At 33.3% G+C, this 27,129-nt stretch overlaps 1 protein-coding gene across 1 annotated transcript in view; it reads right to left on the bottom strand.

Moving 5' to 3' along the window:
* Window positions 1-1,699: 1,699 nt before the first annotated feature.
* LOC136034069 (aminopeptidase N-like) overlaps window positions 1,700-27,129 on the bottom strand; it is a 117,195-nt gene continuing 91,765 nt past the window's right edge. The window contains exons 8-15 of the mRNA XM_065715187.1: window positions 26,640-26,721; window positions 25,592-25,775; window positions 19,599-19,947; window positions 13,736-14,010; window positions 11,350-11,549; window positions 8,077-8,244; window positions 3,793-3,951; window positions 1,700-1,928 (exon numbers count right to left, since the gene is read on the bottom strand). Coding sequence (XP_065571259.1) covers window positions 1,790-1,928; window positions 3,793-3,951; window positions 8,077-8,244; window positions 11,350-11,549; window positions 13,736-14,010; window positions 19,599-19,947; window positions 25,592-25,775; window positions 26,640-26,721 — 1,556 coding nt within the window. The 3' untranslated portion in view covers window positions 1,700-1,789. The remainder of the gene's footprint in view (window positions 1,929-3,792; window positions 3,952-8,076; window positions 8,245-11,349; window positions 11,550-13,735; window positions 14,011-19,598; window positions 19,948-25,591; window positions 25,776-26,639; window positions 26,722-27,129) is intronic.

Here is a 27,129-nt window from a genome sequence, read left to right as displayed (position 1 = left end):
ACAGATCATCTACAAACTTGTAACGGTCGTCGTGATGATTAAGCAGGGAATTAATTACAGCCAGGAAAATTATTCCAGCTATTTTCGTGCTTTGTGGGGCCCCGCAAGAAGTATCTGACCATGATGAATCCGAATCGTTTTCGTGGAGTGCAAAGACTTTTTGTTTTCGGCCGGTTAAGAAGTCAAGTACAAGGCCAAGGGTGCGTCGTTTGGCCCCCATTTCCTGGAGATTTATGCCTGCAGTCAGGTGGCGGATTAGGTCAAAGGCCTTTCGGAAATCCACTGCGCAGATGTCGACGAAACAGCTACCTTTTTCAAGCCATTGGAGGACGCAGTCAAACATCCGTACTAGGTAGATTGTAGTACTACACTTGGGGAGTCCACCGTACTGGAATTTATCAATACGCCCATGAATTTGTTTCAGAAGAAACTTGAGTATAAAGGCCTCAGCTACTTTTGCCAATCAAGGTGTAAGTGAGATCGGGTGGAGATCGTCGCATACAATAGGGGTGCGCTTTTTTGGAATAATTCTAATATAGGCCCTTTTCCATTGTGACGGGAAATAGCCAGAAGCAAAACACTCGTTAATGATGCTGGACAGTGGTAATGCTATGAAGGGTGCATGTTCACGTACCAGTTTGGCAGGTATTTCACCAGGGTATGAAGATGTATTCGGTTTGATCTTCCGTAATTCCGTGTAAACGTCAAACTCACTGACTATTATGTTGTTCTCAGGCTCACACTTTTCAAGTAAGGTGGACTTTTCATGAGCCGTAATAGTTGGATAGGTAGTGCAGATCTTGGTGAAGAATTCACTCACTTCTTCTGCACTGATTAAGGACCCACCATCATTGCTGATCTTTACACTGCTGTCAAAAGCTTGGCCGGCCACTTTTTTCACAGCGTTGTGCCACTTTTTAGGGTCTGAAGTAAGTAATTGGGAGGGCATGGTTTCACGACCATAGCGAGCTTTGGCTTTCTTTACCAAAGAGACTGTTGTACAGCCTATCTTATGCAAACATAATGGATATGTTTGAAACTTTTTCAATGTTGATTCTCCCACTGCAAAAAAGAAACTGACTGAGGAAAATGAATGTCTTCTAGGGGAGGGGTCATCGAGTGACATCATCAGCTTATCTTCACAACTTGTCTTCTTATTCATCTAGAATTTTTAGTGCGAAAAAACAACATATTTGTTCTAAGCCATGTGGTGTCACAGTGGGCTTGATCTCGTCTTGATCGAACAGGACTCAGGGATCACACCTAGCTGTGGTAACACATTGTAGGGCCCAGAATCTGATTCTGGTCACGATATTATGCGAAAGCGTCTCCATATTATTCCAAATAAAAAGAAGACAAAGAAGAAAGAGCATATTGTTTTTTATTTGTTTTTTCCTGACGTTTTATTTGATCCTGCTGTCACGTACTTACTAAATTACTTAAGACGATGCATAGGCCATTCAGCCAAACGTGGTACACGGTACCTTGGTAGCTGTTGAACCAGGCTCTGCCAAAGCCATCCAGTCGAATGAGTGGTCCCACTTGTAGGCATATTTCCAGAAACCTCAAAGTGGTTTGAGGTCCTTCTTCACGATGTTATGCCATGACTTGATCCGTCCTCCCAGCCAGATATGTCAAGGGGCTTGATACAAATTACCGTGCTGTCATTTAAGGGAAATGACAATTTAAAATGACATTTAAGGGAAAGGCTCCCCTTTGCATGTTAAAAATGTAGTATTTTCAAATATAATTTTTTAAAGGAACTTGATAACTATAACAAACAATATTTTTAATTTTGAAATTCTGTTTGACTGCTTTTATCATTTGAAAGTAAAAAATGTGTACTAACCTCCGTTACTTCTGCTTCTGTGCTGAACGACGAAACAGCAGTTTGGAAAAGTCTCAATGGAGTTAAAGTTGAGCCGAAACTAAAATAAGTATTTGTTTTAAGAATTAAATAGTAAGTTTAAGTTAGTGGACTACACTTTTCTATGAGTTAGATAGATAGATAGATATATGTTTATTTACAACAAGAATTAAACCATATAAGCAAACAGCGTAAATGCCTAAAGGCATACTTAAGCGTGTGGTATATCACCAAAAAAAAATAAATACACACAAACAAACAAAAATAACCGTCATTACTTCGGCTTAAACTAATTTGCACTTCTTTCGGAAATCAAACTTCAACACTTACAACAGAAAATATTATGGGAGACTAGCAACATGATTTCTTAATAACTTCAGAAATGTATGTCTATCATTACAATTTCTCACAGCTATTGGGATTAAATTCCAAACTTTTGGACCAATATGACGCAAACTAAATCCCGTTCGCACCGTTGGTCTAATTTCAAAAGAGAAATCAGAACTATGAGATGTTGGGTAATTGTGGAATGTTTTGTGGTAATTATGGCAGTTGAGAACTAAAATTTTAAATAAGTAAATAAGATAATAAAATTAAAAAAAATTACAATGAAACTAAAATTATAAGAAATTGTAAGTTAAGCAATATGCCTAATGGCATATTACCATTAGGCCAATATGCATAATGCCAATATATGTTGTTTTTGCGAACTGGTTCGGTCATTTCAGATGGATTCTCTCTTTTGTTGAATGGTCTTGAATTAAAAAGGGTTGATCAGTTTAAATACCTTGGTATTATTTTAGATGAAAGTTTGTCGTTTCGTAAACATGTGAAGACACTATCGTTAAAAATTTTGCGAAATATTGATATTCTATCATGTCTTCGTTATTTTTTTCCTAAAAATATTCTAAAAGCAATTTATTATTCTCTTGTCCACCCATATTTTCTTTATTGTATTTCTGTTTGGGCTTCTACTTTTCCATCTGTATTTAAATCTCTCCAAATACTCAGAATAAGCAATGAGAATTCTTTTTAATGTTGAGCATGGATCTTCAGTTAGACACATATATTGGAATTCAAGAATATATTCTTTAGATCAACTTCATACAATTTCTATTTCTAATATTTGTCATGATTATTTATACAATAGTTTACCTTCAAATTTCTCTGGTATTTTTTCAACTAATTCCCAATTTTATAACTATCCAACCACTCATTGTTCAGATTTTTAATGTGAATTTCGTCCTACGTCAAGAGCGGGTTTCAGCATCCGTCATACTGGGTCAAAACATTGGCAGCAATAAGCGAGAGTTTTTAAAATTATTAAAAATAAAACTTAACAAAGCAGTGATGAAAATAATATTTCAGAAATAATGAACTTACTATTTATTAAAAAGTTGCAAAATATAAAAGCGAAGTTGAAATTTGTCAAAATTATTGGGTGCGAGGATTTAAGGTACGACGGTATGGTGCGAGGATTTAAGGATTTATATGTAAGTTATGACGGGTTTTCAAATATTTAATTAAATAACAAATGATTAGGTCATATGTGTTTAATATGTTGCGGGGAATAATTTTTTTTTGTATATTTATGCTGATGCTGTAGGCTTGTATTTACTTTGGCTTGATTTATTTTTATCTTGTCAGTGTTAATGTATGATTGGGGAAAAATATTCTAAGACAACCAAAAAGAACTAAAGATGAGCATTTTGATCATCCTACAGAAAAAAATCAACCCCACCCTACTAAGGATACGATAAAAAGTAAGTTATGTCCAGATTACTTCGATCTTTAACGTATGTTAGCTTTTGCATGGAAAAAACTCTCTTTTCTAACCAAACGTTTCCATTTTCTGCGCATGGACAATGAATTTGTCAGATCTTTTTTTTGGTTCTTACAAATAATTAGAAAAAAAAATTACTTACAATTTATGAACATCATCCCAGCGTTCTTTGGCGAAGGTCACTAGTATGTTCCTTCCAACAGGGTTTGATGCAACGCTCCCAGCAATTGCTCTCCAATCTTGTTTTCGTATCCCCCACTTGCTTCTTAAAGGGTTTTCTACGAATGCTGCATTTATATACCTTAAATATAAATTATTTGCGTAAATATTAATTTATTACGTAAATATTGTGCAAATATTTATGGCGTAATATTATTGCGGAATTTATCGCATAAATATTAATTTTAAATTAATTATCTTGTTTTCGTATCCCCCGCTTGTTTCATAAAAGGTTTTCTACGAATGCGGTATTTATATACCTTAAATATAAATTATTTGCGTTAATATTAATTTATTACGTAAATATTGCGTATATATTTACTGTGTAATATTATAATTTATTGCGTAAATATTAATTTTTAATTAATTATCTTGTTTCCGTATAAAAGGGTTTTCTACGAATGCTGCATTTATATACCTTATATAAAAATTATTTGCGTAAATATCAATTTATTACGTAAATATTGCGTAAATACTTACTGTGTAATATTGTAATTTATTACGTAAATATTAAATTTTTATTAATTATCTTGTTTTCGTATAAAAGGGTTTTCTACGAATGCTGCATTTATATACCTTAAATATAAATCATTTGCGTCATAAAAACTTCAAAATATTATACTTAGCTATTTCGGATTCATTAGACTTCGTTAGTTGGGTTTATCAAATTAGGCTGTCGTTTGACCACTCAGTGAGACTGGAATAAGCACTTTAAAATTTATTATTTTCAATGTATGAAGCAATTGTTTGTGAAATACAATTTTTTCTGAGTAGCAAACAAGTTTTAAAACTATGATGACAATGAGTTTTTTTTTGAAAAAGTTGTTTAAAGCAGAAAGCTTTAAGCAAATACTAATATACCTAATATAATAAATATATTTAATATATATTTATTAATTAATATATTAATTTTAATGTTTTAATATTAATATATTAAAATATATATTAATTAATATATATTTATTATTATATTTAATATAATTAAATATAATTAATACTAATATAAATGCAAAGTATTTTGAGCCTGAAGACATTCAACCGAGTTTCTAGTATTAAAAATTAGCTTCATTGTGTCACTTCCTCCCTGGGACACAATTATGCCATTTTGGCGCTTTTTTGATGCATTTGACTATTATTTGTTTCAAATCGGCACATTTTCACTAGGAAAATGGGACTTCTGGCTCATTTTCACTTTTATTGCGGCACAACTTTGAAGCAGACATCTGGCAACACTGCCTGACATGGGCACCGTTTGGAGGGTGCAAGGGAAGGCAGCAATTTTATATCCCATGCCCTTTTTAATAAATAAATAAATTTAATAAATAAATTTAATATATATTTATTAATTAATATATCAATTTTAATGTTTTAATATTAATATATTAAAATATATATTAATTAATATATATTTATTCATATATTTAATATAATTAAACATAATTAATACTATATAAATGCAAAGTATTTTGAACCTGAAGACATTCAACCGAGTTTCTAGTATTAAAAATTAGCTTCATTGTGTCACTTCTTCCCTGGGACACAATTATGCCATTTTGGCGCTTTTTTGATGCATTTGACTATTATTTGTTTCAAATCGGCACATTTTCACTAGGAAAATGGGACTTCTGGCTCATTTTCACTTTTATTGCAGCACAACTTTGAAGCAGACATCTGGCAACACTGCCTGACATGGGTGCCGTTTGGAGGGTGCAAGGGGAGGCAGTAACCACCCAATAATGTGGAGAAAAGAATTATTTTATATCCCATGCCCCTTGACTATCTGGATATGGACCATTCTTGCCCCCCTTAAAATGCTAAAGATTCACCCTTGCTGCCTGATACACGTAATAAACAACGACGAAGACTGCAACACCTTTCCATTATTCAGATAACAAAACTAAATCAACGAGGAGTTATTTACTACAGAAACATTATTAAATGAATATTTCGGCTTTATATCAAAGAGACGTCATTGGCAAAGCAAATAGATAAATTTAAAAATACAATTATTATAGAATAAGTGGTAATTAAAATACCAATCAAATTTAAACAGTTCTAACATTATTTCTTAAAACAATTTCAACCAGGATTGAAAAATAAAGCAAACAAGAAACCAGGTAATTCATTAAAAAAACAAAAAAAAAACAAATCTTGGGTAAGTTTTTAACGCCAGTCTTTCTTTTTGGCAGCTAACCTGAAAGGCCGTTTTGATAAAAGTTAATTCATATTAACTATCTGTTTTATCATCTAATATGTAAGGTTAATTTTGATTAAACTTGAGCATAATGTGTTGAGTGACTAATATATACAACGGGGTTTATTCATTATGCTTGTGGCCAAGGGCACTATCTTGTCAGCCCACCTAGCTTAAGCAAAATACAACGCAAACAAAAAACTGAAAACGGTAAGTGAGGGGGGGGGGCAGGACCATTGGCTAAATTTTTTTATCGTCATACAGATAAAAATTCTTGTGTTATTTCATCTCAAACAACATGTAAAATGTCTATTTTTCTACAAAACATTACAGCCCCACTGAGCCTGGCAATTGACAAAACTCGTTTTTGAATAATGAACCCAATATTAACCATTCGGTAGTTAATGATAATTCGGTAAATATGGAGTAGTTTAAATTACTAACCTAGGAATAAGATGTCCTTTTTTGTGCTCTTTTCTAAGATAATTATCGCTTTACTCGCAAGTTCAATTTTAAGCCCTTTAACTCAAAGATGATTTCTTTTTCTTTTATTTTAGATACTGCTTATGTACCTCTGTTAGTGTAATCCTTTTTAAAACCAAATTATTCATAAATTAAATTGACTGTGACGAAATTAAGAACCAGAAAATGCATAGGAAATAAATTTGGGCTATATATTTGCATATAAGGAGGGTGGGGTATAGTATAGTGGAGCTGCTGTTGGAATGTATTAACAACAAATGTTCTGCATATGATGAAGTAAGAATTGTTGTTTCAACTTTCTTATATACCTAAAAATGAGATAAAAAGTATTTTCTTACTTTAGGGATTTTTGTTTCTTATGACTCCACTCGTATAATTCCCCTTATTTTCGAAAAAGAGTAAACACTGCGAAAAATAGGAATAATATTGACTAAAGCAATACACCCTTAAATACTACCTATCAAATAACCATGTTGCAAAGACTTTAAGTCTCAATCTACAAAATAGTAATTTTTTTTTATTTTCAAGGATGAACATGGATGGGTTTTTTTGTTTGTTTTTTTTTCAAGAGTGACCATTGTGAATAAAGATTTAAAGGAAATGGGAACTTATTGGGAGGGTGTAAAGAGGGAGATTTTAAATAGATTAGGTTGGAGGAGGAGCGTGCGTAGCTGTGTTGGCCTCGGGCGGCTTGGTGCTGCAGTGAGTTATTAGTAGTAGTAGTAGTAGTAAAAACTGATCTTTCTATGAGAGAAATAAAACTTTAAAGTAAAATTTACTTCACAGTGAGTGAAAGACTATTTAATATATCTAATAATCTAATAAATTAGTCTTCATTTTCTGCTCGGCACTTTTTCTCTGCTCCTAATTGTATTTTCTTCTGTCGACTTGTGTTTTCAGTAAAGCGGTAGTTTTACACAATTTTACAAACCTAAGGAAATATTATAAGTCAGTTTTTTGTACCAATATTGCAGGTTTATGTTTTACAAATTTTGAAGCAATAATTTCTCTTTATTCCAAGTTTCATCTTTGCTCTTTACTTCCACCAGAACAACTTTGCTTTTTTATAGATTTTTATTCGTTTTTAGGTTTTAAAAAATACACAATAAACCTTGGACAAAGATTTTCTTCGAGATGATGGAGCTAAAGATATTACATAATTTTTTAGTGATTTATTTATATAATGATAATTTATTATATATAATATATTTATACAAATATAATCATATTATTTATACAATTAAATTTTGTATATAATGATTTAATATTTATAAGTTTTATTTCAGATCACTCTTGAGCTTCCCACCATAAATCAGGAACTCTGTGGACCAATGAGTTTAAGATGTATATTATCCTCGGTATCTTCGAAAATTAAAAAAAAAAAAACACTGTTATTTACTATCCTGTATGAAATATACAGATATTTTTGAAAATTTAAGAAAGATATCTTAGAAAGTGCGCATAAATGAGGTAAAATACAACTAATTTGAATTGTCGCTATTTTATGTGCAACAATTTTTATTTATTTACCTTCTCAGCAGCCATGGATGGTAGGTACATCCCAAAGAAGATAGCATAACATCTCTTTGTGTTGCTGTATTTACTTTAGCTAATCGATCCTTCAAAAATTCCCATTCCTCCTCTCCACCATGTCGTAGAGCAGCACAATACAAAGATCCACTTATATCTGCCTTTATTCTGCAAAGAAATATGCTTATTAAGTCACATTATACAAGTTTGTTTGTGAATATGCCGGCAAAGGATAAGGGTTGCAACCAAATCCACCTTGACAGGCAACAACTGAAATAATAAAAATGGTGGGAGACAGAAATTTAGTTAGATAATTGCGTACCAAGGATGTGTCAATCATGGCTAATTATAAGTGCCTGAAGGCTGCAATCAATGCCACAGTGGCAGGACACTACTTTTTTTTAATTACTTTTTTTAATTTTTGTTTTCAATGAAAGAACCAAACAAAGGCATTTTGAATGAAAATTCACCCTGCCAAAAAAGCTATTTTTCAAAATCTAGCGTGGGGGCAAAGAATCTAGGGGCACAAGGCCTGACCCCCCCCCCCTATCACCAATACTTATGATCTTACCATTGCGTACTTATTTCGTACCAAAGATATGTCAATCAGGGCTAATTATAATTGCCTGAGGGCTGCACCCAAAGCCACGGTGGCAGGACAATTCTGACAAAGTAAAAATGGTGGAAGACTGAATATTAGTTAGATAGTTGCTTACCAAGTAGGTCTTGGGCAAGGCTAATTATAAGCACCTGAAGGCTACAACCCAAGCTGTAAGTCCCTTACTAGGCTAAAACTGGAACAGCAAAGATATTGGAGAATCAATTCTTAGTATGATATTTATTTACCAATTATGTTTTAACCTAAGCTAATTACAAATGGCTGAAGGCTACAACCCAAGCCACAACTGTGTTAGCTAACTAAAATGAAAAGGTAGTCTATTGTTTCATGAAGCACGATTAAGTACACGTTTATTTAACAGCGTTAATGCATTTTTTTTCTTTTTTTTTTTAAATACTTCGATAGATTAAAATTTTACAAATTAGTAGATATAGAGGGAAGCAGGAAAGTTTTACTATTTTGGTTGTGGAGCCAAAATTAAAATATTTCTAGAAGACTTTAGGGCCACAAATAGAGCAACTGCAGCTATATATATAATAAATAAATTATAAATAATTATAAATAGATTTATATATATAAATTAAAATATTCCTAGAATACTTTTGGGCCACAAATAGAGCAACTGCAGCTATATATATAATAAATAAATTATAAATACTTATAAATAAATTTATATATATAAATTAAAATATTTCTAGAAGACTTCTGGGCCACAAATAGAGCAATTGCAGCTATATATGTAAATTAAATAAATTATAAATAATAATAAATAAATTTATATATATATATGTATATATATATATATATATATATATATATATATATATATATATATATATATATATATATATATATATATATATATATATATATATATATATATATATATATATATATATATATATATATATATATATATATATATATATATATATATATATATATATATATATATATACTAAAATATTTCTAGAAGACTTTTGGGCCACAAATAGAGCAACTGCAGCTATATATAAGAATACTGTCCGGACAGATCGTTTAGATTTAAAGAATTTCCTCCGGATAATTTGCTTTTTCGACAAGCGTTTTGCCTACTTCTATTTTATTTCGATGACTAATTAAATAAGATAATCCAACATTTCTTGCGATATTCTGGATCAGTAGGCTAAAGAACATCAAACAGTTTGTAATAAAAAACTGTAAGTAAGGAGCAACTTGGCCCATTAGCAACTAATACTCAAAAACTGAAAGGCTCTTATCCCGACTGACATTCAGAAATAAAGAATTATTCCTGCTTACCGGTCAAACTGAGACTTTATCAAATAGTTTGTGGTAACAAACTCTAAGTAAGGAACGACTTTGCCCAATAGAAACCAAAACTCTAACAACTGGAATTTTGATAACATTAGATACAATTGGATTTTTATGCTGAATTCGAGAATATAAAATTTACTAAGTTTAATGTTGCCCATTGGAAGCTACGAGCCTGAGAAAAATTTCCATGATTTTTGAAAAAGGGAGAAAACACCCCCGAATAGTCAAGCAATCCTAACGAAAATTGCACCGTCAGATACAGAATATCGGAGAACCCTACGGTAGAGGTTTCAAGCTTCTATTTGTAAAAATGTGGTATTTTTTTATTTTTGGAAGAATGAAGATGTTTATTTATTTGTTTTTTATTATTTGTTCTTCCCATGGGTGATCGCAACAAATCAAAGTTCCCGAAAGATCGGGAGATAGCTCATTTGAACAGAAATCAAAAGTTCTAGTCCTAATTTAGGTGATCAAAAAGGGCGGAGGTCACCTAGCCCCCTCCAACACCCATTTTCCCCAAAGACATACGATCAAAATTATAAGATAGCCATTTAATTCAGTATAGTCAAAAGGTCCAATAGCTATACTTTGGTGATGACATGACTCTCCATAGTCCCTGAAAAAGGGCTTTAAGTTACGCAATTAGTCTCTATTGTTCACGTATAGTATTAGTATTTGTTTTTTGTAATTTTCTGCGGGGAGTGGGTCATATCTCACTTAAGAATTTCCCACGAGGAGAAAAGTTTCTGGGGAATTTTCCAGGAGAAATGTTACACAAAACGGGGGGGAAGGGGTAAATGGATTTCCTAGAATGATTTGAAAAACAATCAAAAAATGAATTAAAAAAAGCTCTTCACCTGAAATTAAAAAGCAATCTTAAAACTTAATACTAAGGGGTGGGGGGAACGCCACATCCTCAACTCTTACTCTTTACGCTAAAGTTTTGATTTTTGTCCAGATTCCTTAGGAAAGACTACTCAAACACAAGGGCTTTTCACGCCCTTGAGAATTGTTTTTAAAGAGCTTTAAGACTTTAGCGTAAAGAACAAGAGCTGCGGATATGGCAGCCACCCTGCCACGAACAGAATAGTTAAACGAATACCCTCTATATACCCTATACACCCTATAAGCTTTTCGTTGAAAAAGCAGCATTTTTATACCAAATAATAGGTTGATCTAGAATCATCACTTAAACAAAAATGTCACCTAACTCCTTTCAAGCGAGTTTCCCATGCACGATGCCCAAAGATGCGACCACAAACTTGGTTATCATATTAAGACAAATCAGATCAATATAAAATTATGATAACATGAAAATTTAAACTACTAAGAAAACTCACGGGTTTTCTGAGTCTGGATCATCTGTTGTCATCCACTTCTTAAATAGCTGTATTGCAGGCCCTGTGCAGGTCGGTAAGTCCAGTGAACACATTATATTTGAAACAGTAACTCGTGCCACACCTTCCAACCCGGTTTCCTCTTCCTTGCGATCTAATCCAAAACTTTTACTGGCAGGCAAGAAGAGTTTTGCATAAGCTTTCTGTAAAAGAAGAAGAAGAATAAAACAGGATGTTAAAGATATAAACTACCAAACCAAAGATGTTAGACGACAGCCACAGAAACCGTGTGTGGTCATTGTGACAATCGGTGAAAAATTATCCCCAAAACATAGACTTTAATTTACCTTGACCCCTCACCCACCAACAACAATCTAGTCTTGGGACTCCACGTTCCAGGTACTACTACTACTATAAACAACTACGCACAGCACGGCCAGCACAGCTCCGCACAATCCTTCTCCATCTCAATCTGTTCAAAGCTTCCCTCTTTGGAACCTCCCAGGGGGTTTTCATTTCCCTTAAAGCTTTTCTTAAGACATCCTCCCACTCCCACCGGCGATTACCTGCTTTTCGTTTGGCCCTAGATGGTTGGCCAATAAAGAAAATCTTTGGCAATCTGTCATCCTTCATCCGCGGAGTGTGCCCATAACCTTCTGCGGCACACTCCGCAGAGTGTGCCATATTAACCTTTTTGCGGTATTGAACCTTACTTTTCGTATAGCCTACTGTTTGAAATGCAGTCAGTTGGTCGGGTATCCAAAACAATCCGTAGGCAATTTCTTTAGAAAGCATCTAATAAATCTTCCTCCGTTTTTCGAAGCGCCTAGATTTCAGAACCAATAGTATCCCAACAATTCTAACCCCATGATAATTTTGACCCCCATTCATAAGACAAAATAGGATACATTCACCAAAGTTATATCTTCGAAAATAATCATTCACGAAGAGAAAAGATCCTCCCATTTAACCTTTAACCAAATCCTTTATCCATCCGTGTTTTATTTCTTTGATTCCTTCATTTTCTTCCATTTTCTCTTCATTTTCTTTCATCTTCTTTCATCTTCATTTTCTTTCATCTTCATTTTCATTTTCTCTGCAAATGCAGTTGTTTACCCCAAAAATCATATATTCAAAAAAAAATGCTAACATCATGCTTGGGACCATGGCCCTCGGATCGGAATGCTTTAACATGTGAACTGACTGCACTTGGAATCTGTTTTAACACGGATTATTTTACCGACAATTATATATGCTGGTTTCGTTCACTTTCACCACTTAATCAAATTTGAAAATAGCTTTTTCTGCAATCCTTTTTGAATTGAAACAAAGTTTGTCCACAATTTTTAAAAACAGCAAAGCCAATTTTTTGAAGTTTTTGAATTTTTTTCGATTCAATTTTTGAATTCAATTTTTGAAAAGCCTAAGAACAAAACAATTTTCAAACTAATTTTAAGTTACCGGAAAAAAGCAGATTTTAAAGCGCTTTCACGGCAATTATAAACATAATTATGTCGCTAATAAAAGTAAGAATTTTGCTAGTTTATTGATATTCAAAATCAGGGAAAAACTCCATGATTACCCTAAGGCTTTCCAATAATCTGGTTTAAATAACGTGATTAAAATATTCCAATATAGAAAATAGATGTTGCCATAGTACCTCTTTGTACATATAGAGCTTCGTATGCTCCTTACAGTATGAGTTAAGTAACTTATCAGCTTTTATAGAATTTTTAAGTTTCTGATTTATAGGTGTCTTGGAAATGTTTAGCCACTTTTTGATTAATCCACAGCATGATTAATCCACATTTATCCACAACATCATTAAATATTGCCATGAATCAATGATTAAGAATACGAAAAAATAATTATTTGAAGCTTTTGAATTTTTTTTTATTCAAATTTTGGATTCAATTTTTTGAAAAGACTAAGAACAAAAGAATTTTCAAACAAATTTTAAGTAAACGAAAAAAGGCAGATTTTAAAGCGCTTTCACGGCAATTGTAAACACAATTATGTCGCTAATAAAAAGTAAGAATTTTGCTAGTTTATTAATATTTATAAAATCAAGAAAAAACTCAATAGTTACCCTAAGGTTTTCCAATAATCTGGTTTAAATAGTGTGATTAAAATATTCCAATATACAAAATAGATGATGCCATAGTACCTCTTTGTACATATAGAGCTTCGTATGCTACTTACAGTATGAGTCAATTAATTTATCAACTTTTATAGAATTTTCAAGTTTTCGATTTATAGGTGTCTTGGAAATTTTTTAGCCACTTTCTGACTGATCCACAGCATGATTAATCCACGTTTATCCACAATACGATTAAAATATGCCAGGAATCAGTGATTAAGAATAAATAAAACAATTGAGATAGAGTACCTTGAACAATCCATAGTCAGCTGTGTGTTTGAATCTTCCACTAAGTTTGCCCCATTCTTTCACTGCAGACGCAATAGGCACTGTATCTCTTTCATTGACGAGATACCGAGAGAGCTCCAGTGGTAAGGTGTAAGGCAGCTGACCAGATGCAGCTAGTGAAAAGGAGTCGTCGATCAACTGTGCTCTATTAACTGGATGGATTCTCTTGTGATCACTTCTGAGCTGGTTTATCAACATCTGCCAGTTCTTGTCATCGTAGTTGACTCTATAAAACCCTTTAAATAAAAATAAAAATTGAGTTCGACAGCCAGTGAAATCAAAAGTATCTAATATAATAAGTTGTTCGTTAGTATCCGTCGATGGCAATTCATATTTGTTTGGATTTTGTGCAAATCGCGGATATTGACAAATAACTTACTTTATTGTTGTTAGGTATTTGATTATAATTCCTTTAATTTTTGGTCTTTTATTTAATTTTTTGGCGGTCTTTTTCATCGGTTTTGTTGTACTTTCTGCGTTTGTTCTTTGGTTTTTGCCTTATCTTTGATCATATTATTTTGTTCACGCTGAAGAAAAGAGGAGGTTGTTCTCTCGAAATATTCACTTTCTGTGTTTTCTTCAATATTTTCATTTGTCCTTGAACAACCCCATTTTTTATTGTTTTCTTTCTTTATGAAAAAGTATCGAGAATGTTCGGTAAAGACTACTTAAGAATTGTAAAAAGTTTTACCTTTAGTTCAAATAAGCAGAATAATATAAGCTGAAAGTCTTTTGTTTTTCGTAAAACTAAATTCGGTTCCTCGTTACACGGGTCGGTCCCTCTTCGTTACCAGGGTCGGCCCCTCTTTTATCTATAGTCAAGGCAGTAACCTATAAATTTTGGGGCTTAGAAAGTCAATAGAGTAGTATAGATGGTATGACAGTACTTCCATATAAAAAGGGTCCCGATGGGATGATTCTTGGTAAAACCGATAGGCTAGAAATAAATAAGTCTGTTATATAGATAAAAAAAACACAGGAACAAGTTGTTATTCGTGTTATAATCTTCCTCGTCGTAAAATCATCAGAAAAAAGTTAACACTATAAATCATCTGTGGTTCTTCCCACTGATAAAAAAAAAAAAGTGGAAGTAAATTTGAAGATTTTATCAAAGTTGATAAATTAATTAACTCATACAGTATTTAAGAAGCATAAAAGCTTTATATAAACAAAGAGGTACTACGGCACCACCTATTTTGTATATTTAGTTTCCAAGGGTATAAGAATTAGTAACCCAATTTCACATCTTAGGAAGTTCCGATCCGAGAGCTGGAGACCCATTTTAATGAAAGGCCTCTTTTTCTATAAAAAAAAAAAAAAAAATAGCTGTGTAAGATTATAATGCCATCTTCAAAGATGGTTCGACCTCTATACTTCCTGGATCAGTAATGTACACAGAAAAAAGGGGGAATCTCAAATTCAAACCCCGTGGGTCACATGAATTTTACCAATTCCTGAATAATTTGCATAAAATTTGCCCATTTTTAGCATTTTTACTTCCACCCCTAGAGTGCTGCATCAGAAATCTGTCTCTGAAAAGCAGATACTGTACTTTGGAAAATTAATCTTATCTGCTCTTGTTTAAATAATTGTTTAATTATTAATTAAAGAATTGTTTAATCATTAGAAGAAGAGAAACATAAGAATAACAGTGCACAGTTTTTGCACTGTAATTCTTAGTCTAGCGCAAAAAGGTATTTTCAAAATCTAGATTTTTTGTTTAAAACATAAAAGGGATTTTTCATAATATACCTGGGAATTGTTTCGACGTTCCTCCCTCCAAAACTGGCTCACTTTCCCGTGAGTTTTCTATAATTATGGACTATTAATTATGGACTGTAATTATGGACTATTAAAATGTAGTTCTTAGAAATACAGCTCAGAGGCTTGACAGTCCTAACTGCATAGCATAAAGGTAGGAAAATAAGGGGGATATTCCTGAATACTTGCTGCTACTTATAAACCATATGTTTACAAAGCTGCTTTATGATGCATGTTCACTAAATGGGTGAATGGCCATTTATTTTACCATTTTTTCAGTATTTTAAAATACTGATATTTAAAATATTTAAAATATTTTATTGAAAAATATTTTAAAATATCTTAAATATTTTAAAATATTTAAAAAACACGTGCAAACGGAAAGCTAGCTTTTTTTTATTGAAAAGGTAAATTGTTATTGAAAAATATACCGAAATTGTAAAACATAAACATTCAAATAAAAAACCCAAAAATACCTTTTGCGCTAGAACCTTTCTTATTCTCAGTCCCTGCTGGTTTTTTTCTGAAGCAAAACACCGCTAAAAATGTACTGATAGAAAAAATCCTGGAATGCCTAAGAGCATAGTGACTCGTAGACAAAAAGTCATATGGGCTTTTTGATATCGCAACGATGATGAATAATGACTAGGATTGCAGATATTTAGACTTACTAAATTATAAGCTATATTTGCAACTGTGATTAATCCTAAGACTGAAAAGGAATAAGAATAAATATATGGAAGCTGAGTAGATTGGTGACAGCAAAACATTTGAATCCACTCTACTGACCGATAGATCGAATCAAAAATCGGCAAATCTAAAATAAAAGACATCGACTACAAAAGGTCCTGCCCTTCCTGCATACCCCCTAGAATTTCTCTAGGTACCCGTTACCTGGGTAGGGAACCCATTATTCTGGGTCTTCCTTTAAGCCGAGCCTACACAGTAATGCCACTGACCCCCGTCCCAAACCGAATGATTGGAGATACTGGTATTTGAACCTTCGCCCTTCGGACAAAAGATATCAAATTCTAAAGCACGAACGATGTGGCTGAAACGACTCATTCAGAAACGCATGCTAAGCGACTAAAGATGAGAAACCGATGCAAATTGAAAAAAAAGACGAATTTTGATTTCACTGCTGAATCCAGGCTTACTCATCTTGGCTTAAAACCGACCCTTTTAAAGAACAGTAAGCTCATAAACACTAAAAAAACAACCCTGTAGCTTATAAAACTATTGATGGGCTGAAAAAAAAACCTATTAAATTTGCTGTTTTTTCTTCAAGCGCAAATAGAGCTAACCATTTTTCTCCTAGTTTTTGCATACATGTGGAAATTCTTGTAGTGTGTATCACAACCCTTTTGCACTCTGTTTATAATAAAATTTCTGAAAATCAGTGACTAAAATTTAAGCATTACACCTCTTTTTCATGGTTATTTCTACGGATCTGAGCGACCATCCAAAAAACACAAATGAATTTATATACCCATTGAGTAAGGCATGGGTTTTGAGCGGTATCAGAATACACTTTAGCACCCGTATCTTAGTCGTCCGATGAAAACAGGTTGGCGAAAATCTTGCTTACGTTTCAGATTATATTAAAATAACATGTTCTTTCGACTGAAAGTAAGGATGATAGGATGGTCTGTGGTGGAGTAACGATAAAACTGAAAAAGAACAGAAATTGTTCCTGTATGAGGGGGACTACTCCTTCCTCATCCCTCCCTCATCCTCACTTCATCACCCATGTTGCTCGTTGCTTTCAGTCGCAAAAACTTTTTTTATTTAATTTTTTACCAGCTTTCAAATCATGCCAGGAAATCCCCTTCCATCTCTTCTCCTTGTGTAAAATTTCCTCGGAAAAGTTTTCCCGCATATTTTACTCCCCATGGCAAACCCTCCCTCCAAAAAAATTCCCCTCAAAAATTTTTAAACATTTCCAAATAACAAATAATACACAGTATGCAAAAAATGGACACATTGCGCAACTTTAATCCCTTTTTCCAGGGACTACCTGGATTCTTGTGATCCCCAAAGAGATAGCTATTGGATATTTCAACTATGTTGAATTGAATGACTATCTCAGAGTTTCGTTATAATATATTTGGGAGAAAAGAGACGTGGAAGGAGGCTAGTTGCCCTCCAATCTTTCTGGTGACTCAAAATTGGTTCTAGAACTTTTGAGCTCCGACCGATTGAGCCCTTTCCCAATCTCCTAGGACTATCTGGGAAAAACAAAAACAAAAAATAAATAAACACGCAAGCATGATCTTTCTTCAGGCAAAAATTCAAAAATTCTCATTTTAGTACTTGAAAGGTGATTGAATATGTTAAATTTGTTAATATGTTAAATTTGACGTTGTGATTTCATTAAGATCTTTTGACTTTTTTGGGGGTGTTTGCTCCCTTTCTGAAATTCAGTAAAATTTTCTCTGGCTGGTTGCTTTTGAAGAGTAAAATTAAACTTAATCATTTTATATGTCTGGAAGCAGGGCCAAAAGGCTAATTCTTTTAATGTTTCAGTTTTATTTAATCGATATTTTCGGTTACTAGAATAGAGTTTAGTGGGTTTAGAGTTTCGGTTACTATTGGACCGAGTTTGTTACCAAGGACTGTTTTACTATTGTTCGTTACCCTGGAAAATTTGCTATTGACATTTTTTTATGGATATTAAAACGAGTCTACGGTGTGAATCCAAAATACCAGCCAGATTCATAAACCCTCGATGAATGGCTATTTTAGCGTGAATTACCTTTTTCCATTAGGAGTTCGTTTAAGCGAAAATGTCAACTTGCTTACCAGATTTTTTCATGTTTACAATCAGCAACAGACTAGCCTCAATTTCATGATTAAGAAATGCTATCTCTGCTTCAGGGTTAAATAATCATACGAGGCATTAAAAGCAGCATTTGATCTATTTTTTAGCAGAGGATTAGAACCCACCAGGAATATTGTGTCTTTTCATCATTAGATGGTATTTCAGTAGGCCTTTGTTGAAGCTTATTGTTCTGAGGTGAAGTGAGAGTGTGAGAGGTGGATTTCAGGGCGGACTGCGGGTGTCAATAACTTCCTTGAGGTATATATAGCATCGGTTTCATATGAGCATTTCAAAAGCACTGTAGCATGGTGTGAACTATTAGAAGAAGTGGTAATTATAGTAATTATGGTAATTACGGTAATTATGGTAATTATGGAGTTCTGGAGTTGTGAAATGTAATTTTTCTACAGTAGTGTCTTGCGTCTCATCTTAAAACTCTTCCATTTTGTCGCACCTAACCAATAAGCTTTTCAGGAGAGCTAAAATACTGAAAAAATTTTTCGGCCGTGGTCGCTCTGAAGGATGAGGCTAAATGGGGATAAAAGGAAGATATTCTAAACCAATTTTTTATGCTCTTTTAAGTAGTATAAATTAAATTTAAGCATTCCGAGCGAATTCAAAATTATTCCATTTTATGGCGTGTGTCTTCTTCTTCTTTGACTAAAAAATGAGAGAAATGCCAGGTTCCCATTTCATAGCTCCATAAAATACCGCATTACATTAGAAGACAATAGCAATTTCATGGCTTTACGTTAGCCACGTATTTTGTAAGCCAATGACGGCATTCCTTAAGAGATAGTCCCACCTTCTTAAAGCTGATTGGTTTTCATATATGGAATCTTAAGGTATTAAGTAAAAAAAAAACAAGTTTTTTTAACTGAAAGTAAGGAGCAACATTAAAACTTAAAACGAACAGAAATTACTCCGTATATGAAAGGGGCTGTTCTCTCCTCAACGCCTCGCTCTTTGCGCAAAAGTTTGACTCTTTCTCTCAAATCTACTTTGACTTTGACTCTTTCTCTCAAAATTCAACAGTAGGGTTCTCTGATACACTGAATGTGATGGTGTGATTTTCGTTAAGATTCTATGGCTTTTAGGGGGCGTGTCTCCCTGTTTTCCAAAATAAGGCAAATTTTCTCAGGCTCATAGCTTTTGATAAGTAAGACTAAATTGATTGATAAGTTTTCGAACCACCAGATTTTTGTCAAAATATTAACTTAAATCAACAATCAACTTGCTTACCAGATCGTTGTATATTTAAAATCAGCCATTGACTAGCCTCAACCTTATGCTTAAGAGTGGCTGCATCTTCTTCGGGGTTAAGCCATAGAACGGTATTGGTGGCATTGAAATCAGCGGTTGATCCACCTGTGGCAGTGATTGGAACCCACCAGGAATAATGTGTCTCTTCATCATTAGATCGTACTTCAGTAGTCCTAAGTTCGAACTTATTCGACTGAGGTGGTGGACTCTGGCTGATTTTGCGTGCCTCTGCAAATCTATTTTTCTTTCTGCTTTTTGGTGCTTCCGTCACTGGAGCTGAAATCTTGAATTCGATGCTTTTCGAGTCGGGGTTGAGCAAAAATCGTTTCTGAAAATATTTTCAAAATCATTTATAGGTTTTTTTTTCTTGGCTCATTCAAAACCATTTTAAAATCGAGGTCCTTGCTGAATAGTCATTAGTTGTCGTCTGCAGTTGCCGCTTTGGACTCGCAACCGGTTTATTTCCGATTTATAACCGGTTTATTACTGGTACATTAGGAATACATATGGCGTTTTGATATTTCTTTGAAAATGGACCAGCTTATGGAGAGGCTCCGTAAGCGTCGTGAAAATATTTTAGACTTCCACTGCAGCTGAGATGTTATTTGTTTTTTATAAGTTTTTTCTTGTTTATTATTTCAGTTTTTATTTTATTTTTCTGTTCTGCACTCCCTATAAGTGCATTTTATTTATGTAAAGAGGGTTGAAATAAGTTATTATTATTATTAGAGTACCTTATATACAACGCTTTTTAAGAAAACTTCGCGGTCATCTTTGATTCAGCTGATGCTTGATGTATGAGGGCTATACAGGGGGGAAGAGTCAGTAAAATAATAACGTTGATGCATCCATGTCTACACATTATGAAACACGTCCTTCGAAACACACTAGCACCACCGCTATTTACAATTGTCAAGATTTTCAGAAGAATAAGAATAAGAATTCCAGAAGAACTTAACAGATGCTCTCTCCATAGTGTTGGGATTATTATTCGAATATTTTCAAGTTTTTGATCAGTTAAGATGTAGTTTTTTTTACGTATTATACTGCAAGGTAAAATTTAATACTAAAAACGGGCAAAATGCCAGATTTATACATTTTCGGTTCTGAAATTTATTAAAAGCAAATTTCTAAGCAGAATTGAGGGGCATATAATCAGAATATGGTATGGAGTATTTTGAGATGACTACAAGTAAAGAGGCCAAAACTTTTTTGTGGAAAATCTGTGCTTCCAAATCAAATTGCCCAGTAGGTCCCAGTATGTGCGGGGAATAATGCCATACAAAACATCTTTGTGACATTATTGCTCTTGAGATGAATGGATCAGTAGAGACATTATTTTGCAAACGCTTGTGATAAAACAAACCACTTAAGTGCCATGTATTGTTGTCACCAGGTGAGAAAAAATCCCTAGATTTTGGTGTTTTTTGGTCGATTTAGTGATTTTCTTCAGTATCTAGTGGTTTATGTACTGATTTTGTGATTTTATGTTATGCAATACAAGAAATCATTAGAAATAGTGATAAATCACTAGGGGTGGCAACCTTGGTGCCATGTATCTTTAACATAGCTATTTCTTCTTCATTTTCTAAACTTAATGAGTTCCAATAAGTTGTAACGTGTTACAAAAAGTTGCAGGTCGTTGGAATGCCAGGGAAAATCTGATCCGCTTAAACGCAGAACCGTTCTCGATCAAATAGTTGGGGATAAATTAGTTTGTATTGCAAAACTTGTTATTGATAGACAGTACGTCAACATTGGTAAGTTCGCAACTGAAGACTTTTGCTCATCAGTTCAGAACTTTATTCCAAGTTACACCACTAAAGATAAGATCTAAACTTTTTTATGGATTCTTTTAGATTTTACAGTTGATTTTCACCTTGCATTTATTATGAAACAGCATAGCATAAAAAGCGTAAATCGGATGGGGCAGACTTTGTCAGTTAAGATTGAGTTTGAAGATCAGATGGGGCAGACTTTGCCACTAAAGATTGATCTTGAAGATCGGATGGGGCAGACTTTGCCAGTTAAGATTGAGTTTGAATATTCTTTGAGATTGAATTTGTCAAAAAAAAATCGATGAAGACACTCAACTTCATAAGCTACCCCTGCTTAAATAGCTGCATTTAGGGCTTATGCCATTTTTAATTGATTTTGGTGAGTCGTCGTTTTTCTTCTCTTTTTACAATTTCCCATGCTTCTCCTTCCTGCTTGAATTTCTTTAGTTCTATAAAGAATAAGCATTAGAGGGGTAGTTTTTTAGAGCTCAAAGCATTCTTTAATACTAAAACGGACAATTCAAAAAATTATGTCCTGATACTTATTCAATATATTATCAGAAAAATTTCCTAGTTTTTGTAACTACTAGTAAAGCATATCAACACACTATTCAACTGCTATCAATAAATCAAAGCACTGAGTCTATAAGACAGACAGACATCAGCAAAATTTAAAACTGATCTTCTTATTATTATTCACTATTGATCTTAAGCACCTATCATCTCAAGGACAAGATTTTCAAGATAATTCGTTACTTTATTAAGCTAATGTGTGAGAAAACAGTTTGAATTTAAACAAAGATAGTTTTACGTTGTATAGACACACTGAAGAATCTAAAAATTTATAATTTCGGTACAAATGACATAACTATGTCATATATAGATGCCTCAGGGTAACCTACATCACTGAATTGTTTAATTGAACCCCCCTCCCCACCAAAAACGGAAAAACTCAAGTATATCACAATGAAACGCACAGAAATACTTTTGTTGAAATATTGCTAGTATATTACGGGGGTTTAATTTTCTATGAGGCACGGAGGGGACATCTTCCCTTTAGAGCCCACCCCTCCTCCAGCTAAAATTGGTTATCTCCAAAAATCTTGTCAATAATAAGACAGGCCCACATAAGTCAAGCATTCACAGAAACAGATGAGATTTCTTGTTAAACTTTGGCTTTATGGTACTATATGGCTCATTTTTCCCTTGGACATTTTCACTTGACTTGGAAAAATTGGTTCCAGCTTTGTCCCCCCCCCCCAGAATTTTTACAAATTTATATCCTTGGCATGTCGACAACAGAGCTGGTGAAAATGTAGCATATTACGAATAGGTACTTTGCGTTATATCTTTCAGCACGGAGAACGTGTTTGGGTACAATTTAATATTGACCAAATTCCAACAAATTAACTAGTAATCTGATTTCTAAATTGTCTACTTTTCTGCGTTTTTGTACAACTAATTTTACTATTTTGAATCAAATGTCACGCAGGTATCTATTTACTGAGACTCTTCACATTGGTGTTTATATTGACGTTAAAAAAATTGTGAAGTGATTATAAAATTATATTAGAAATCAGTGATGCTTGTGAAAATGTAGCATATTATGAATAGCTACTTTGCGTTATGTCTTTGAGCATAGAGAGCTTGTTCGGGTATATATCTATATTCAACAATAAAGTTTAGCAATCTGATGTCTAAATTATTTATATTTGCAATTTGTTGTACGACTGCTCGTGTTCTTTAAATAAAAGAATAAGCAGGCATCTTTTTACTGAGATTTACCATACTGCTATTTACAGTTTAAACCAGGAACAACGGTGATTATAAAATTGTTATAAAAAAAGACGTGAGGTGGTTATAATATTGTTTAAAAAAAAATGAAGTGATTATAAAATTGTTTTAAAAAATGTGAAGTGACCATAAAATTGTTATAAATTATTATATAAATTTTGTTAGATAATTGTTATAAAATAAACTTTTTTTCTTTTTGAGATTTTTTACTTTTTGTAATCCCTGTGTCATGACGTCATTGCTATTTCTATGATATGATATCATTTGCAAAAAAACACAATTAACGCTCTTAACGAATTTTCTCAAACTTCTGACCAATCTAAATCGTTTTTTTAGGCCAAAATATACCAGTATACTATAATATGGAGTAGTAAAATATGGAGCCATTTTCGACGAAAAATAAATAAATACATATATACATATATAATTGAAGTCCTTCTATGTCCTGGTGAGATAGCAGCGGTGATCACCAAAAAAGTTACAGCAGTTTGTAATAAGCTAGACAATTTCATGAATAATTTCATGAAAAAAAGTGAAGTGATTATAGAACTGTTTAAAAAAATGTGAAGTGATTATAAAATTGTTTTAGAGGTCAGTGATCAAAGTCGCAACCTAAGCCATTGGGAAATGAGGTTGAATATTTGCCAATAATTGTATTGTTTGCAGTGTTTGTATTATGAATGTACTAATCTGAAAGTCAATAGAAGACTTTGAGGTTACAAAAGACTAAAAAATGTAAAAATTGACTTATCATTTGGCTTCCAGCTTGCTAAGCTGTATAGCCTGTATTGGAAATTTTTTTTTCACCTATCACATTGCTGACAACTGTCTAAAAAAGTAAAATTCGAGGTATAGATTATGACTCTGGATACTCCATAGATCAAAACCCCAGAGCACTGATAAGGATACCAGACGTAGCGGGTCTCCCAATCCTAATAAAATTCTTGCAACGAGCATGTACCCAATTACGGGAAGCTTATACACCCCTAACTTCTATACCGTATTTGTATTCCTAATAGGTTTTATAAATATGATCAAGTGAATAAGCAGGGTTTGGTTATATAAATTTAACTTTGTGTGCAATATACGAGTTGGCCCGCACCTTTTTCACGAAGCATTTTGCAGAGAATATTTATTTATGTATCCCACAATGAAGCGTCCTCTAGGTTATATACTTTGTATATGTATACTCAATGGATTTTATAAATATAATCAACAGGACATGCAGGCTCTAATCATATGGTAGAGTTTCAAACCTGAAGATTCCTCGGATTAAGACCTGCCCTTTTCTCTCTCGGAAACTGTCGAGATGAGTGAGTAGAACATTGAAGAATAATTAAAATCTGAAATTAGGGACCAGAAAAGTGTCTAAAAACTCATATCCCCACCACTTCCTTCATAAAATGCTTTAAGAGTTCAATAAAAGATATGTTTTAAGTGTTTAGGGCTTGGCTTAGAGTTTCTTATTAAACTTAGTGAACCTTTTTCCTTGATGGTGGTAATTCTTGGGTGGCACCAAAACATTTTCGGTAAAATTAGAGATCTGCAGATCACCTAAATCTAGATGATCCTTACCCTCTCTAGGAAAACTGTCAAGATGAGTGAGTGGAATAATTAAACCCTGGAATTGCAGACCAGAAAAGTGTTTCAAAACTCCGATGATGACAATATTTTTGTGGCACCAAAACATCCTAGATCAGCAGATCAGCTAGATCTAAACCAGCCTTTCACTATCTCAACATAATTCTCGAGGTAAGCAAATAGAACTTTGAGGAATAATTAAAAGCTGTAATTAATTGCAAGAAAAGTATTTCAATGCTGTAGTCTCAGTCACTCCCTTCCTTGAAAGCCTTTCAAAATTCGTTAAAGCGGTCTTAATTGCTTAGAGCTTGGCTTAGAGTTTCCAGGACTGAAGATACTGGACAAAAGATCCCAAGTTTTGAAATGAATTCCGAACCGAATTTGACTTATTTCCAAAGTATAGAACCCATTTTCATCGGACGTTTCAAGAAAGGAAGGAATGGAGGTTTAGGGTTGAGAATAATTCTCCGGACCAATCTTTGGGATGAATTGAAAAATAAAAGTTGAAGAACGACTTAATGAGAAAAATGGAGTCGGAAAATCTATTAACAGTTGATAAGTTTATACATAGCAAAAATAAGGAGTAGGTGGATATTGCAGCCAAAAAACTATCAGGATTGTTTATTTTCCATGGATATCCCTGAAAATTTCTCCAACAACCTTCAACAGAACAAGAAGAAGCATTGGCTCCGATTGGACAGGTTTTTTTATTACTCGTTTTTATCTTACTGTTTTTACTCGGGTCTTCCACGTTGTATTTTATTACGTTGGTCTTATCTCTGTAAAGCATTAACAAATGAAAGTAAAGAGTAAACAAACTTGTGATAAAGACGCAGAGCCATCTTTATAGTTTCTCGTCACTGTTACTACAGGATATCCCTTTTTGAGTGTCCAGGAGTCCATAATTGATTTTACATCAATATCATCTGGCAAAGTGCCATCAGCATGAGCTTGATCAGTTAAAGCTTTCCAAAGATCATCTTGTTCAGCATTTCCATATTTCCTGTAATATACAATCATTGAAGTAACACTCAAGATTAAAATTTGATACTTAACAGCAACAGAGTTGGTGTTCAGTATCAAAGTTATAACCGTGGCTTTCGAACACGAATAGTTTTTAATTATAATAGTCAATTATTGGGTAAGAATTTAATTCTAGACAAATTTAGGTCCGCATAGATTGGGACATCTCTTTGACGAGCCTAGAATAATAATATATTGTCATTCTTTTCCATCTTGGCAGCTATATATTACTTTTACTCAAATTCTGATTTTATTAATTACGAATCCCCCCTCCCCTGCATTCTTTGTTGTTCTATGGATACTGATTATTCATTCTGATTGTTCATTTTCATTTTCCTATTCATTCTGATTGTTCTCCTTTCGTTGTCTTTCAGAATTCTTTGCCAGTTTTTGTGTCTTTTATTATATTCTTTTTACTCCAAAATTTGAATTCACCCCTTTAGGGGTTTGTGATAGTGATTTTTTAAATAAATATTTTATCTTTACACAACGAAACATAAATATATCTAAATAAAAGTAAAATATGACTAAAATATTCGTCCGACTAGAAGTAACAAATGGGTTAAACAAACCAAGAAAATGCAGACAGACATATAAACTTAAAATAAATGACTGTCAAAGCTTAAGCCAACGGAAAAAGGTACACTGGCAATAAAAATTTTTCATCCTCGTTTGAGCCGTCTACTTCAGCTTTAACCCATGGCGGCTAAAACCATCCCCAGATATTTCAAGGTCACTTTAAAAATAATACACAAAAATTGTCATAGGTTACACTCATGATGGCTTGTAGAAGATAAGACATATGTAGAGGAAACAATTGTCCAGCAGAGAAAAACAAACTTACTTGTCTTTTAAATAGTTCGTCACACCTCCTCTGAATGAGGATTCACCCAGGAAAAAATTCATCATTCTGATAATCGCAGCACCTAGAAAAAAAAATTATTTTTAAAAACATTCATTCGTGGAGAATTTTTGGTAAGCAAGTGAGTGTAAGCGTAAGGTAAGTGAGCAATACAGTTTACTATTGAGCTATTTAAATTCAAAGAACAATTTGTTTAGCTTTAAAATGAATCTTTTTGACACTTTCAGTACAAGGTCAACATTTTGATAATTATCTCATGAAATTGACAAAACAGAAGTAAACCAGGTGCTTTAAACTTGAATTTTAAGAGAATGAAAAATAAGTGTTATCTCAATTTTTTTTTTAGATATAAGATTTTACGTGTTTTTATACGCTCGAGAAGGAAGAATTCGATTGCGTGCGTTTTAGAATTGGGTTAGGCGTCGTTGAAAAACATTTTATCATTTACAAAATTAAGTGTTGGGGAATCTAT

This window comes from Artemia franciscana, chromosome 12 (genome assembly GCF_032884065.1).
Source record: "Artemia franciscana chromosome 12, ASM3288406v1, whole genome shotgun sequence".
Lineage (NCBI taxonomy): Eukaryota > Metazoa > Arthropoda > Branchiopoda > Anostraca > Artemiidae > Artemia > Artemia franciscana.
The sequence above is the reverse complement of the archived record's forward strand: the minus strand, read 5'-3'. Positions and strand labels throughout refer to the sequence as shown.